The sequence below is a fragment of the Odocoileus virginianus genome, chromosome 10 (genome assembly GCF_023699985.2).
Source record: "Odocoileus virginianus isolate 20LAN1187 ecotype Illinois chromosome 10, Ovbor_1.2, whole genome shotgun sequence".
Lineage (NCBI taxonomy): Eukaryota > Metazoa > Chordata > Mammalia > Artiodactyla > Cervidae > Odocoileus > Odocoileus virginianus.
In genome coordinates, this window is record NC_069683.1 from 50703370 (window position 1) to 50717660 (window position 14291).

Sequence of the window (14291 nt, forward strand, 5' to 3'; positions counted from 1 at the left end):
TGACAGACTTTATTTTCTTGGGCTCCAAAATCACTGCAGATGTTGACTGCAGCCATGAAATTAAAAGACACTTGCTCCTTGGAAGAAAAGCTATGACCAACCTAGACAGCATATTAAAAGCAGAGACATTACTTTGCTGACAAAGGTCCCATCTAGTCAAAGCTATGGTTTTTCCAATAGTCATATATGGATGTGAGAGCTGGAACATAAAGAAAGCTGAGTACTGAAAAATTGATGCTTTTGAACTGTGGTGCTGGAGAAGACTCTTGAGAGTCCCTTGGACTGCAAGGATCCAACCAGTCCATTCTAAAGAAAATCAGTCCTGAATATTCATTGGAAGGATTGATGCTGAAGCTGAAACTCCAATACTTTGGCCACCTGACTTGAAGGGCTGACGACTCATTGGAAAAGACCCTGATGCTGGGAAAGATTGAAGGCAGGAGGAGAAGGGGATGACAGAGGATGAGATGGTCGGATGGCATCACTGACTCTATGAACATGAGTTTGAGTTAACTCCGAGAGTTGGTGATGGACAGGGAGGCCTGCCATGCTGCAGTCCATGGGGTCACAAAGGGTCAGACACAATGAGTGACTGAACTGACTGAACCTCAAGTATATTAATAGAAAGGGAGGATACATTTATTTTGAGAGGATAATCTAGAGAAAACCTTATAAAATCATTTGAAGTCGTCTCAAGGAGATCTCATCTCATACTTTGAGGATCAGCAAGAGCCAGGTTTGTAGGGTCTGTACATTGACATGATAATACTAACTGGTTTATCTCAATGAGTTTGCAGGTTTGGACTGTGATTCCTGATTCTTACTGAAATCTAGAGAACAACTGGCTAACAAATTTCAAATAATTATCTTAAGCACAAAGACTGCTATTACGATTCCACTAGGTTTTCTTCTATATTTCACATTTTCTCTAAACTTCTCTAAGCTTTAATCATTTAGACTGCTCATTTCCAGGCCTTAAATTTCCTAAAATTAAACTATGAATGATGATCTTTTGCTGTTCTGTCATCACACTCAGCACTATAAACAATCCTTTAAATTTGGTTTCCTCTTCATAGCAGTATTACTCACAATATCCAAAAGATGGAAACAACCCAAATATCCCCATCAACAGATGCCTGGAAAGACAAAATGTGTATATACATAAAACAATGGAATTTTTCATCTGCAAAAATGGAAGGAAATTCTGACACATGCTACAACATGGATGAAACTCAAAAGATATTATACTAAATGAAATAAGCCAGTACAATGGGAAAATACTATATAATTCCACTTATATGAGCTACCTAGAATGGTTTAATTCATAGAGACAGAAAGTAGAATGGTAGTTATCTGGGGGTAAGAGCAGTTGGGAAATTATTATTATTATTATTATTATTATTATCTATTATTATCAATAGATATAAAGTTTCTGTTTGGGGTGATAAAAAATATCTGGGATCATGATGGTGCTTGCACAGTATTGTGAATGTTATTAATGCCACGAAATTGTGCTTGTAAAATGGTTTAAGTGGTAAATTTTAAATATGTTTATTTCAACAGTAACTTTTTAATTTTGTATTAAACTACCCTTGCAGTGTAAGTGAGGTCATCTACAGAGAATGGCTAGCACTGGGTTTTTTTGTTGTTGCTGTATTTTTCCTCTAGCAAATGTAATTTAAGAACATGTTGATCTGATTTTCAATCACATAATCAGGAGGATGGACATTATCAGTGCTATCAGCAATAGTCATGTCCCAGGCATCAATAACACCCACATTGAGATCCATGAAAATATCCCTCATGATAAGATTCTGAATATAACCATGAAAATCACTAAACATCTCTGCATTATCAAACATCCTCCTAGTGTTTTCAGTTTTCAGGATCACCTTGGTCTCTGGGCTTCGCAAGAATAGTCGTTCTATGGCCTTTTGAATGTTGATGGCCCTACGGATAAAAATTTTGATGGGGAAGGGTCTCAAGTGCTGACCAAGAGTGATAACAATGGCGGTGTCCTTGTCTCCTGCTATCCGGTCAATTTCCCGTGGGATATAATTATCATCCTTTACCGAGAACAGACTTTGGGTAATAAATGGATGACCATGCTTTTTCCACTGAATCAAAATATGTCTTTCAGCATCCAGAAGCACATGTGTTTTAAAGGGCCCAGCTCCATGAAGATCAAAATATTTTAAGGCTGATGGGGAAAAAAAATCAATAACTCTTAACAAAAGGAAAATAATGATATAATTTTTAGATGCACATATTTATAAAATTCTGACCAAGATCACTTCTAACTTAAAAAGCACTGCTGCCTATGGGAAGAAGAGAACTTTACCAAATGCATTAAAATCTTAACAAAATTGTGAAATTATTACCAGCATAGAGAAAGAGGAAGAAAATGTTGATATTTGAGAATGAAAAGATAAAATTTAACTTTTGATTAAAAGCTCAAATCCAAATGTTTGACACATTTTTAAAAATAGTTAACATTAGAAAAGGAAAATGAAGACTTCCATTATAAAAATAACCTCTGAAGGCAACTATAATTTCAAAATAAGACACATACTTTTTACCATTTTTGGTAAATATTGAATCCACTGACGCAGTGTTGAATCTCCCATTAGGTAAATAAGTTTTCTCTTCAAGCAGTCATTTATAGTTTTTGTTTCATTTAATTCTCTCTGTTTACAAAATGCTGCAATCCACTTTTTTTTCAGAGTATAACCACTGGGGAAAGGACTCTTCATGCCGAGCTGACATTTTGTTATGTTCTTACTCTCTGGTGATAAAAATTCCTACAATCAGCAATTTTTATTATCACAAATTATTTCAAAGACAGTTTCCTCATTTTCTTCCTCTGTTTCCCCCTTCCCCTCCGCCCTTCTCTATTGCTGCTCTCCTGTCTTCTTCCCAAATATTTACTTAACAAGATCATGTTAAAAGGATGACTTAAAACTTATCACTTTTGAATAATCTCAATAATGAATGGTAGTCCCCAGAATGGGGTTGGGGCTTCCCAGGTGGATTAGTGGTAAAGAATCTGCCTGCCAGCGCAGGAGACACAAGAGACACAGGTTCGACCCCTGGGTTAGGAAGATCCCTTTGAGTAGAAAATGGCAATCCACTCCAGTATTCTTGCCTGGAAAATCCCGTGGACAGAGGAGCCTTGAGGGCTACAATCCATAGGGTCTCAAAGAGTTAGACATGACTGGATGACCGAACATGCACACACATAGAGTGGGGTTAGATTTTTCCCTTGTGAATTTTCAGTGTTTCCCAGGGCTTCATGTTGTTGCTAAGGCCATGCAGTTGTGAGACAGCTAGCCAAAACTGAGGGAGAAATGCGCGGTGGTAACAAGCAGGAATCAGTAGCCCAACTGAATATCATTCCCATGACACTGGCCAGGCAGGACTGGACATCTCTTCCTCAAACTACTTACCCATGGAGAAAGTTTGAACACATTTACAAAGTGGCTACTGCTTGTTATTCTGTATATATCAGAACCATGTTTTCTAATTCACAGAAAACTCCTTCAATGTTTCTTTCTTGTGCCCGTAACTGAATTTAATATTCTGTGTGGTCTGATTAGTGCAGAAAAAGAGAACACTATCTGCTTTTTCTGAATATTCCACTTTGCAGTGCTTAGTCGCTCAGTCATGTCCGACTCTGTCCTCTGTCAGTGGAGATTCTCCAGGCATGGATACTGGTGTGGGTTGCCATGCCCTCCTCCAGGGGATCTTCCCAACCCAGAGAGGGAACCCAGGTCTCCTGCATTGCTGGTGGATTCTTTATCATCTGAGCCACCTGAGAAGCCCCAATATTCCACCTTAAAAGTGGTCTAAGCTGAACTCCCTGATTCATATCAAAATCTTTCCATCCATGTGTGACTGAGCCATTTTTATCCTTTGCCACTTTAAAACCCATCTTGGCATACATCAGCATGAATCAGCCACATCACGATATTGTAATTATCCTCCAATTTAAAAGCTAAAAAATCTTGGGACTTCTCTGGTGGTCCAGTGGTTAAGAATCATGTGCCAAAGCAGGTGACAGCATTCAGTTCCTGGCCCAAAAAGATGCCACATGCCACGGAGCAACTAAGCCCAAGAGCCACAACTACTATAGACTGTACTCGACAACAAGAGAAGCCACCACAATGAGAAGCCCACGCACTACAAGGAGGAGTAGCCTTTGTTCACCACAACTAGAGAAAGCCCATGTGCAGCAACGAAGGCCCAGTGCAGCCAGTAAATAAATAAATGCATCATTTTTTTAAAGCCACATCTTTTTGTTATCTACCTCCATTGCTCGGATTTGGGATATATGTTTAGGAACACACCATCTTATAAGACTTTACTAGAAATTACTATCTAGGCAAGAGGGAAACCAAGCAGGGCTGTTACAAATTAATTGGCCTTAAGAGTCAAAGAACTTTCATTGATGTAAAAATTAGGTATGGATGATGGTTGCCATGGCAGGGAAGGAATCTCATCTTTCACCCAGAGCCCGTGAGCTTTAGATCTGGGTTTCTGGTTTATTTATATCCCCACAGGGTTTAGCAAAGTTCTTTGCCTATAGTAGGTCCTCAATAAACATTTTCTGAATACATGAGAAAAGGGCAGTGGATAGATGTATACCCTATTGACTGTTAAAATGGAAGTAATTTGCTTCTTTGAAGTTCACTTTAATTTCAGTATAGCAGAAACATCACTTTGATAACTGAGATGGCTTTGAATTGACCACTGAAGTGTATGTGAAAAAACTGAAAGAAATCCACAGGAATTTTAGTTTATACAACTATAAACTGAGATGGTTTGGCTGAAAGAGAGATTAGAAACCATCAAAGAAGTTTCTAAGCTCTAGTTCATTTGAGATATTTTCACCAGTACCCAATTATTGGTTTTTCAGGAACAAATCCCAAGTTGAAATACAAATACAAATAACCTGCACATTTTGAGAGAAAGCAGCTGAAATGAAGGGTTGCCTACCCTTTTATAGCTGGCTCAAGATGAAAATTGGTTTAAATTTATATGAAAATAATTTCCAAGAATGAAACCCCTTCTGCAAAGCCCAAGATGATTAATACTATTTATCCCAGGAAATGAAAGGTTGAAATGGTTAATGTTCAATAAATATCTCTTAAAGTAAGGATATCCATTAAATGGATAAATTTTTAACACAATAGACTTACTGCCACATGCTAAGACCTTGATGGAGGCAAAGTTCTTCATTATTTCAACCCCCACGTTGGACCTTCAAGAAACGAGAAAATAAATTAGCCTGATAACAGTTGAGACATTAAAGTAAGAACAGATCACAGGGGACTTAGAAAGATCAAACCACTCTCAACTCTCTGTAAATACATTTTTTCTTTATTTTGATATATTTTAGATATTATGCAGAAAGTAAACAGGCCAGGATTCTGTAAAACTGTTCTCCTGCTAATGATAGGAATCCAGAGATGCAGAGAGTCACTCACCTTGTATGTGCAATTAATCAAGTATAAATCTCTTCAATTTTACCATCCAAATTATTTTTGACCACATTCTACCACATTTAGCACTCATAGTAATTTAGTCCTTCATGGATATTTTCCTAGGCGAGTACTTCTCTAATTCAAGTTTGCATCAGAATCATCTAGAGTGCTTGTTGTAACTCAGATCGCTGGGCTTCATCTTCAGAGCTTCTGATATAAGAGTTCTGCAAACTTGAAGAGATATCTGTAGTTCTGTGGTCACAGCAGCATTATTGGCAATAGCCGTGATATGGGAACAACCTAAGTGTCTATCAGTGGATAAATAGATAAAGAAAAATATGGTTTATATGTACAGTGGAATATTGCTCAGCCTTAAGAAAGTCCTGCCACTTGCAACAATATGGATGACTCTAGAGACAATTTTGCTAAATAAAATAAGCCAGATATGGAGAAGGAAATGGCAGCTCACTCCAGTGTTCTTGCCTGGGAAATCCCACAGACAGCAGAGCCTGGTGGGCTACAGTCTATGGGGTCACAAAGAGTCGGACAGACTCAGTGACTAAGCACAGCACAGAGAGAATAGAAACAGAAATAAAATGTTGAGGAGCTGAGGGTTGGGGAAGTGGGGAGATGTTGGTTAAGGGATACAAACTTTCAGTTTTAAGATGACTAAGTTCTGGGGATCTAATGTACAGAATGGTGAATATAGTTAATAACAGTGTATACTTGACATCTGCTAAGAAAGTAGATATAAAGTGTTCTCACCATAAAGACAAAAATGTAAACTATGTGAGATGATGGATATGTTAATCAGCTTGATTTTAGTAATCATTTTACAACATACGCATGCATGCTGGCTAAGTCGCTTCAGTTGTGTCCAACTCTCCGTGACTCCATGGACTATATAACCTACCAGGCTCCTCTGTCCATGGGGTTCTCCAGGCAAGAATGTGGGAGTGGGTTGCCATGCCTTCCTCCAGGGCATCTTCCTGACACAGGGATCGAACCCACCTCTCTTATGTCTCCTGTATTGGCAGTCAGTTTCTTTACCACTAGCACCACCTGGGAAATTTTACAATGCATACATGTATCAAAACGTCATGTTGTAACCTTAATAATACACAACTTTTATTTGTCAATCATACCTCAATAACACTAGAGAAAAATAGTTCTGGGGTGGTGTCCACAGATATGGATTTCTAACAAAACTCTCAAGTGATGCAGATGCTGTTGATACAAGGACATCAGAGAACTACATCCTAGATTGTTATAATATTGTCTTTATGCCCTTTCGGGTTATCCCACCTAAATACATCCTGTATGCTGCCTGTTTTGCTCCTCTACACAAAATCTTTCCATGACTTCCCATCACCAACCTACAGGATAAGAACCAAGGTCGTCAACTGTAGGTTGATGATGGAAAGTCACGGGAAGATGACTCCTCCTTATCCAGGAGGAGAGATAAAACCTTATCCAGCCTCTCCTCCATACACTCTTCTCCTTCACAAATCCCCCAGGAAATTTCCTGTTCCCCATTATCTCCTTGCGAATAGGGCTTGTGCATGTGTGCCAAGGCATTTCAGTCATGCTAACTCTTTGCCACCCTATGGACCATAGCCTGCCAGGCTCCTCTGTCCATGGGATTCTCCAGGCAAGAATACTGGAGTGGATTGCCACTGCCTCCTCCAGTGGATCTTCCCAACCCGGGCATTGGATCCATGTCTCCTGCATCTCCTGCATCTCCTGCATTGGCAGGCAGATTCTTTTACCATTAAGCCACCAGGGAAGTAACCAGAATAGGGTACATTGGGATTCCAATTCTGACTCTGCCACTTACTAGATGTAGCCTACACTGGCCAAGCTCTTTAATATGTCTGTGATTAAATTCCACAAAAGTGAAATGGGCATAGTCACTCCAGAGTATCTTACTGAGAATCCTGTGAGACTTACCTGTAGCACAAATTAAACTTTGTCTCAATGGGAAACTTGAAACATTGCTTTTCCCACATCCATTCCAGGTAAGTTTGAAGTTGACAAAAGAGACCAGTATCTGGCTACCTTGTAAATCTGGTTACCAAAGCCAAACTGTGATGGGCCATTAAAATTAGGATTAAAAACATGTACTCGTGGTAAGAAGACATTCATTTCGGTGTGCCTTGTCTTAGTATTCTTGAGTGTGTCTGTGTATTACATTTCAGAAGGGAGTCTATAATCGTCCCTTCCACCCACAGAAGGATTGAATGAATTTGATAGCAATATAGAAATATAACAAAAATGGAAAGAATTGTCAACAACTTGTTGCCTGTATGATGTCTTCTCATACGATAACCCCTTTACTTATATTTCCATCATGGTTATCAATAAAACTCTTAAATTAAGAAGAAAAAAAACCTATTTTTAACTTCGAAGAATTGAGTATCTGAGGAGGTAGCATCTGATTCTGCAGCCAGTGTTGGGAGAGAGGACCTTGGTAGGAAAATGTATCTGTTAATATTATGTGACAAGTGAAAGAGAAATAGGCTTAGTCCCTGGACTTCTAGGAAAGGAAGATGCCACAGAACCTGCTTGGGCCTGAGAAGGGGCCCTTGATCTTAGTGAGAGAATGATGCATGAGAGTTCATGGATTCGGAATCAGCTATGAACTCAACTACACATGTGAACAGATTCATATCTCTACTTCTATGCATTAATGGGCAGGGGAGAGGGGAGGGGTGTGTGGTGAGGGAGGGAGGGATAAATGGTTTGAACAGAGCAGGGTATGGAGGAAGTAAATGTGTCTTTGGGAAGTAAAATGGAGTCAGGCAGATTATTGTCATGAACATAGCTCACTTGAGAAGTATGATTAGATCCAAAATACAGATCTGCAGACCTGCCAGACCCAGAACTTAGCATTCCTGAGAGCAGACAGGAGAATGTGCAAGGAGAGCTCCTCCATCCCAAACTGCAAGGAGGACCATTTTCTCAAGAGGGAGCAGATATAGTGAACAGGAAATATGGAATCAGCACAGGTAATCTCTGCGCATAGAGTTGAGATGTGGTTTGGAGACCTTCAAGGCAGGGAGGTCTCTACGCTTTTGTGATTATTTAGGCCTTTATGTCTCCATGATTATGTGTCCTTTAGTTATTAGCATAATATTTATTTGAAAAAGTCCAGGCTTTTTTGGATGAGCTATAAGATCAATGGATTTTTTTCAAACCTTGACCAGGAAAACAAAAAGAATTAAAGGCGACCTAGGCGTGGAAGGGAAACCTTATAGCCAGGTAGGGTCTGTTGTATCCTGCCCCCTCCCCTTGTGTCATCATAAAGTTTGAATTGGATTTGAACTTGAATTTCCAGGATATTATGCTATTCAACTTACTTTTCTGAACATGTTTTAGAAAACCAAGGCCATTCTGCAGCAGCATTTACTATAGAACCACAACCCCTTAAAATAATCCATTAAGTAGGTGGTCTATAATCAAATAATTTTGGGAAGAGTTTCGTGTTCTATCTGACTTGAAGGAATAGATATTAAAGTCAATAGGCTCTACGTACTTGCTGGAACTCCTTTTTCCTTCATTCACTGCATTCCAGCCTCAATGGTCCCCTTCATGTTCCTGGAAGATTCCAACACCCTGTTGCTTCAGGTTCTAGTCCCCTTCTTGACATAGTGTCCCCCTCAAATGCACGTGGCTCACTTCCTCACTTCATTCAGGTTCTGTTCAAGTAACCCATTCTCAGGTTGCTGCTCAAGATACTTACCTGACCATGCTTTTAAAATAACATTCACTATCACATTCAAATCTTATTCTGATGACTTTATGTTCCAAATGTCTTTGTTGTCTTTCTACCCCAGCCCAGAATGTTAAATTCTCAACACCTAGAGCTATGTCTGGAATATAGAAAGTGAGAACTATTTACAAATTGAATGAATGAATGTCGAACAAAGTTTGATTGGCCAAAAGGTTCTTTTGGGTTTTTCCATAAGATGTTACCGAAAAACCCAAATGAATGTTTTAGCCAACCCAATAGTCACAGTTATTGGGTCACAGAGCTTACAGCTTGGCAGAGGATATAAAATATTTATCTGAAATTTAATAGTGTAATGAGCATTTTGATTGGGGGAGAATAGAATACAATGGAAGAATATGGGACTAACAGTTTACCCAAACAGTGAAGGCAATGGCAACCCACTCCAGTACTTTTGCCTGGAAAATCCCATAGATGGAGGAGTCTGGTAGGCTACAGCCCATGGGGTCTCAAAGAGTCAGACAGGACTGAGCGACTTCACTTTCACTTTTCACTTTCATGCATTGGAGAAGGAAATGGCAACCCACTCCAGGGTTCTTGCCTCGAGAGTCCCAGGGACGGCAGAGCCTGGTGGGCTGCCGTCTATGGAGTCACACAGAGTCAGACACGACTGAAGCGACTTAGCAGCAGCAGCAGAAGTTTACCCAAACAAAGCAGAAATGATGTTTAGATGCAGGCTCGTGAAATGCCAGAGCTGAGAGACAGCATGGTCCTTTTGTATAATTAAAGGAGTTCAATTTGACTGACAGAGAACAAGGTAGCTGAAAGTTGAGATAAGTGGCTTCAGAGAGAGACAAGTCCTTGTAAACATGCTAAAGAGTTTAGATTTCATCCTTAGAGGAATGGGATCTTATTAAGGATTTTAGGCAAGGAAAACTAAAACACTGATCTGAATGCAGTGTGGATAGGAAGGAAACCAGGCTGTGAGCAAGGAAACATCTCTGGAGATTGCTGCAATAATCTGAGGCGGGATGATAGTTTATACACGGACAGAGGGAACAGCAGTGGCTTGAAATGGCTGGGTTCAGAAAGTATTTGGAAGGTACAATTCATGGGATTTGGTGAGTCATTTGATGTAAAGGGTGAGGTAGACCAAATAATGATAACATTCACTCCCTGTGGGTTTTTTGTTGGTTTGTTTGGGGTTTTTTGGTCATTGTTCTGTTTTCGTTTTTGTTTTTGCATAGCATCTATTAACACTCTCTAGGATTGGCATCTCATGGCATACATCATAGAAAATGTTAGTCTCCAGAAAATTACTGAATCTGAAACTATGACAAGCCATGGAGAACTATAGGCCTATAGAAACTGCTTCATGGGTTACACTCTTTTTACAAATAGTTCAGGATGCCTAAAACCACAGTGGAGGAGGTGACCTATTTGGGACCCTGTTAAAATATTACCATCCCCACTGACTCTGATTATAACCTAGTCAACACAATTGACTTAAGGGAGCTTGATTATGAAAAGTTATTAAGCAGAGTTGGTCTGAACCTAAGTCTCCCTCTTTGTATCAATAATATTTGAAGGCTGTTTACCTGTCAAAAAGAGCCCATTCTTTCTGTCTAATATAGGAAATGTCTGCATTTCTGGTGGTCACGTGGGTCAGCGCCTCACAGGGAACTTGGGGAGGCTTCAAGCAGTAGAAGGCTTCCTGGTCGCGATAGTCCAAGTACTCACAGAGTTCCGCACTGGTGTTAAAGGTCAGGCCACATTTAGAGAAGACTGGGGAGGAGCCATTAGCAAACTGGCCTGTGAAGATCACCCTGTCGTAGCCTTGGTTCCTGGCCCTCCAGAGAGCCGACACCCCTTCACTGGGGTGGATGAGCAGGATAGACAGGGACACCTGGCCCTCCCAGAACAGGGTGAAGCTCACGAGGTAGGTGCCGTTGTTGAAGTCTGTCACCTTTCCTGAAGCACCCGCCTTCAGGGCTGGGGAAAATATCCTGGCCCTGAGGAAATCCCCGCCATATTCCTTCCTGCGTCCCAAGCGATCCCTCATTTCCAGCAGGATGTCCAGCCGGTCCCCCCTGCAGTGCGTGTCCCGAGGGCTGAGGAGGCTGGCTCTGCTGTGTGCGGCGCTGGTGGTGGAGCTCACGTTGGTGAAGGGTCTGGGTGGGATCAGCTGGTCTAGTTTCTCCACGATCCTCTTTATCCTCAGCTCAGTCTCTGCTGGTGAAATTTCTGGATTTGGTGGGGCTTCCGGATAGGTGGAATTTCTGAATGCGTTCCAATGATCCAGAGAAATAGAATTTCTCAAGCTGAACAAGAACTGAAGTATTGAAAAAAGGATATATTATCAGTAAATAATATGGCTTGCTTTTCAAAATAAACTATTATGGGTTAGTTTATATATATTTCAATTGATAGAATCACACAGATGAAAAATGGATTCTAACTAGTTTTCAGTTTTGGAATCACAGGACTAATTTCCATGAAATGTGACTTCCTTAGCTTGGTAGCTAAGGAAGCTGATGATTTCCGTTAGAAGTCATTGGCTTAAAAATTAAATATATGAAATAATTTTATACTACCAAATGATTGGCTATTGAAGTATTTCCCTTTACCAACTCTTCACTTGGCCTACTTTTCTTTATGAAAATCATATAGCCATATTATAGGCAATATGGAAAACACTATGTTTTTAAAAATATGATCTTACCTAAGCTTTGCTCTTTATGGTGTTTTTGAATTATTATGTCCACTCTTTCTTTTTCCTTCCATGCATATAATTCATTTAGCTGTAATCATACTAAATATATAGTACTAACACATATTTGCAGATAATACCATGGATTATAAACATTTTAATATTGTTAGATAATTTTCATGATAAGTTTTAATGGTTGCATGATACTCTGTCAAGAGGATGCAAAAAGAATTCTGTGGCCAGTGACACTGGACAGTTGGATTATAACTATTCATTTCCATTTGACATTACATTTGGATATTTTCCAACTTTTCAAACATAGGATACTTCTTTGAAGGATTCCTAGGGATGGGCGTATTAGATCATACATTATTGGATTATCTGTCAACCAAAAAATATAAACATTTCTATTCTTAACTGTCAAATATATATCCTCAAGATAAGAGTTTTCATTGCCACCAGCAATATGTAAGACTAGCTGGCACACCACATTGCAGCAAAGTGTGAGTTAAGTACACTGCTCCATAACAAGAGTACTGAAGGACACAGTTAATCAAATCAGAAGTTTGTTTAGCTGACAATGAACACATGTTTTCTGCGGGACAATGAGGTAATTAGAAGAAACATCACCACCAGTTTAAAGTCTATTCAGGTCCCAGGAATCTCTCAGGCCTCAAGGAAGTACATTTAGCTGTAGCCTAAAATGACATGGATAAAGCCAGGGTTGGAAACCACTCCTGTTTGTGTTTTGTTTTACTTGGTTTTGCTTTTTAAGTCAACTGCTGCTTAATATTTATACAGAAAGGCTTCAAGCTCAGATGTCTTATTCCCTCTGCCATAAAAATGCCATGCAGGATATGCAAGACACGCGGGTTCGATTGTGGGGTCAGGAAAACCCCCTGGAGCAAGAAATGGCAACCTGCTCCAGTATTCTTGCTTGGAAAATTCCACAGAGGGGCACAGTCCATGTGGTTGCAAAGAATCAGACACGATTGAGCGACTAGGCAGCACTGCAACTATAGTCAAAGATTTTTCTGGAACAAGAGATTTAGTTATGCCAAAACAATATATAACATCACATATATCATATTCTGCCTCCCAGGTGGCGCTAGTGGTAAAGAACCTGCCTGCCAATGCAGGAGGCATAAGAGATGTGGGTTTAACCCCTGGGTTGGGAAGATCTCCTAAATGAGGGCATGGCAACTCCATTCTCCTGGCAAGAATACTGGAGAATCCCATGGACAAAGGAGTCTTGTGGGCTACAGCCCATGGGGTTGCAAAAAGTCAGACACGAATAAAGCAACTTAGCACGCATGCATGCATTTCATATGCTAATAATTGGATTGTGGACTGAATAAAAGAATCATACAAAATCTGTCTTCTGACTGAGGAGTTTGGATAGCTGTTTGCTCACTAAGAGAAAGGAGTTGGATATCTCAGTTAATTAAGTTTCCCTTACAAAATTCATCACTTTAAATACTGTTGGTTAAATTATGAAACATTGTCATTAAAACTATTTGCAAAGTTGACAGGTGAAAATGGAGACTTACTATTGTTTTAAATTACATTTATTTTAATTAGTATTAAACTAATTGTTGTGCTTCAACTTTATTTTCTCTCAAATATTGTATAAGAAATAATGTGTTTCTTCTCTTCCGTATAGTTTATTTCCTTTGTTCAATATTTTATTTTGATTTCATTGATTTCAATGTTTTTTAATTTCTTGGTACATCAGTTTTTATATAACAAACTTTTTAACATTTAATCTCTCAGTTTTGCAGAAAAAAAATTTATCTGCAAATGTCACTTCTTGACATTTTTAGAAGTATTTAATGTTTACTGTAAAAGCACTGAAAAATTCCTTTGTGATATACTTATATCGCTTTTAATCTTTGTTCTCCACACTTTCATTTTCTAAATATTTAATTCTATTTTTTAAACAAAATAAAATGTTTATTTATTGAATAAAAATACCCTCTCAGTAGAGAGCAACACTTTGAGAAAGTATTGATTCTATAGGAATTAGTACTATTGGAAAATCATGAAAAATATGTCATTTCAAATTATAAACAAGTACCTTTGTACTAACTCTATCAGGTACTAAGTCAAAGAGAAAAATCAACTATTTTATTAAGGAAGAATCTAGTCAGCCAAACTAGATCACTTAGACTACCTATAATCATTCTAATTGGATTTAGTTAAATTAGCAGGATTATTACCTGTTTTGAATTTATTTTTACATTTTATTGCATTATTTTCATTCTTTTTTATTATCATATATGATCATAATTTCACCATCTGGTAAATAATCGCTCCTCCCAATTTTTTTAATCTTAAATTGGATAACAATAAATCAAATAACAACTTT

At 38.9% G+C, this 14291-nt stretch overlaps 1 protein-coding gene across 1 annotated transcript in view; it reads right to left on the reverse strand.

The window, feature by feature from the left end:
- Nucleotides 1-1664: 1664 nt before the first annotated feature.
- The window catches only part of LOC110139734 (NXPE family member 2-like), a 31196-nt gene continuing 18569 nt past the window's right edge, over nt 1665-14291 (reverse strand). The window contains exons 3-6 of the mRNA XM_020897773.2: nt 10812-11545; nt 5199-5260; nt 2573-2785; nt 1665-2200 (exon numbers count right to left, since the gene is read on the reverse strand). Coding sequence (XP_020753432.2) covers nt 1665-2200; nt 2573-2785; nt 5199-5260; nt 10812-11545 — 1545 coding nt within the window. The remainder of the gene's footprint in view (nt 2201-2572; nt 2786-5198; nt 5261-10811; nt 11546-14291) is intronic.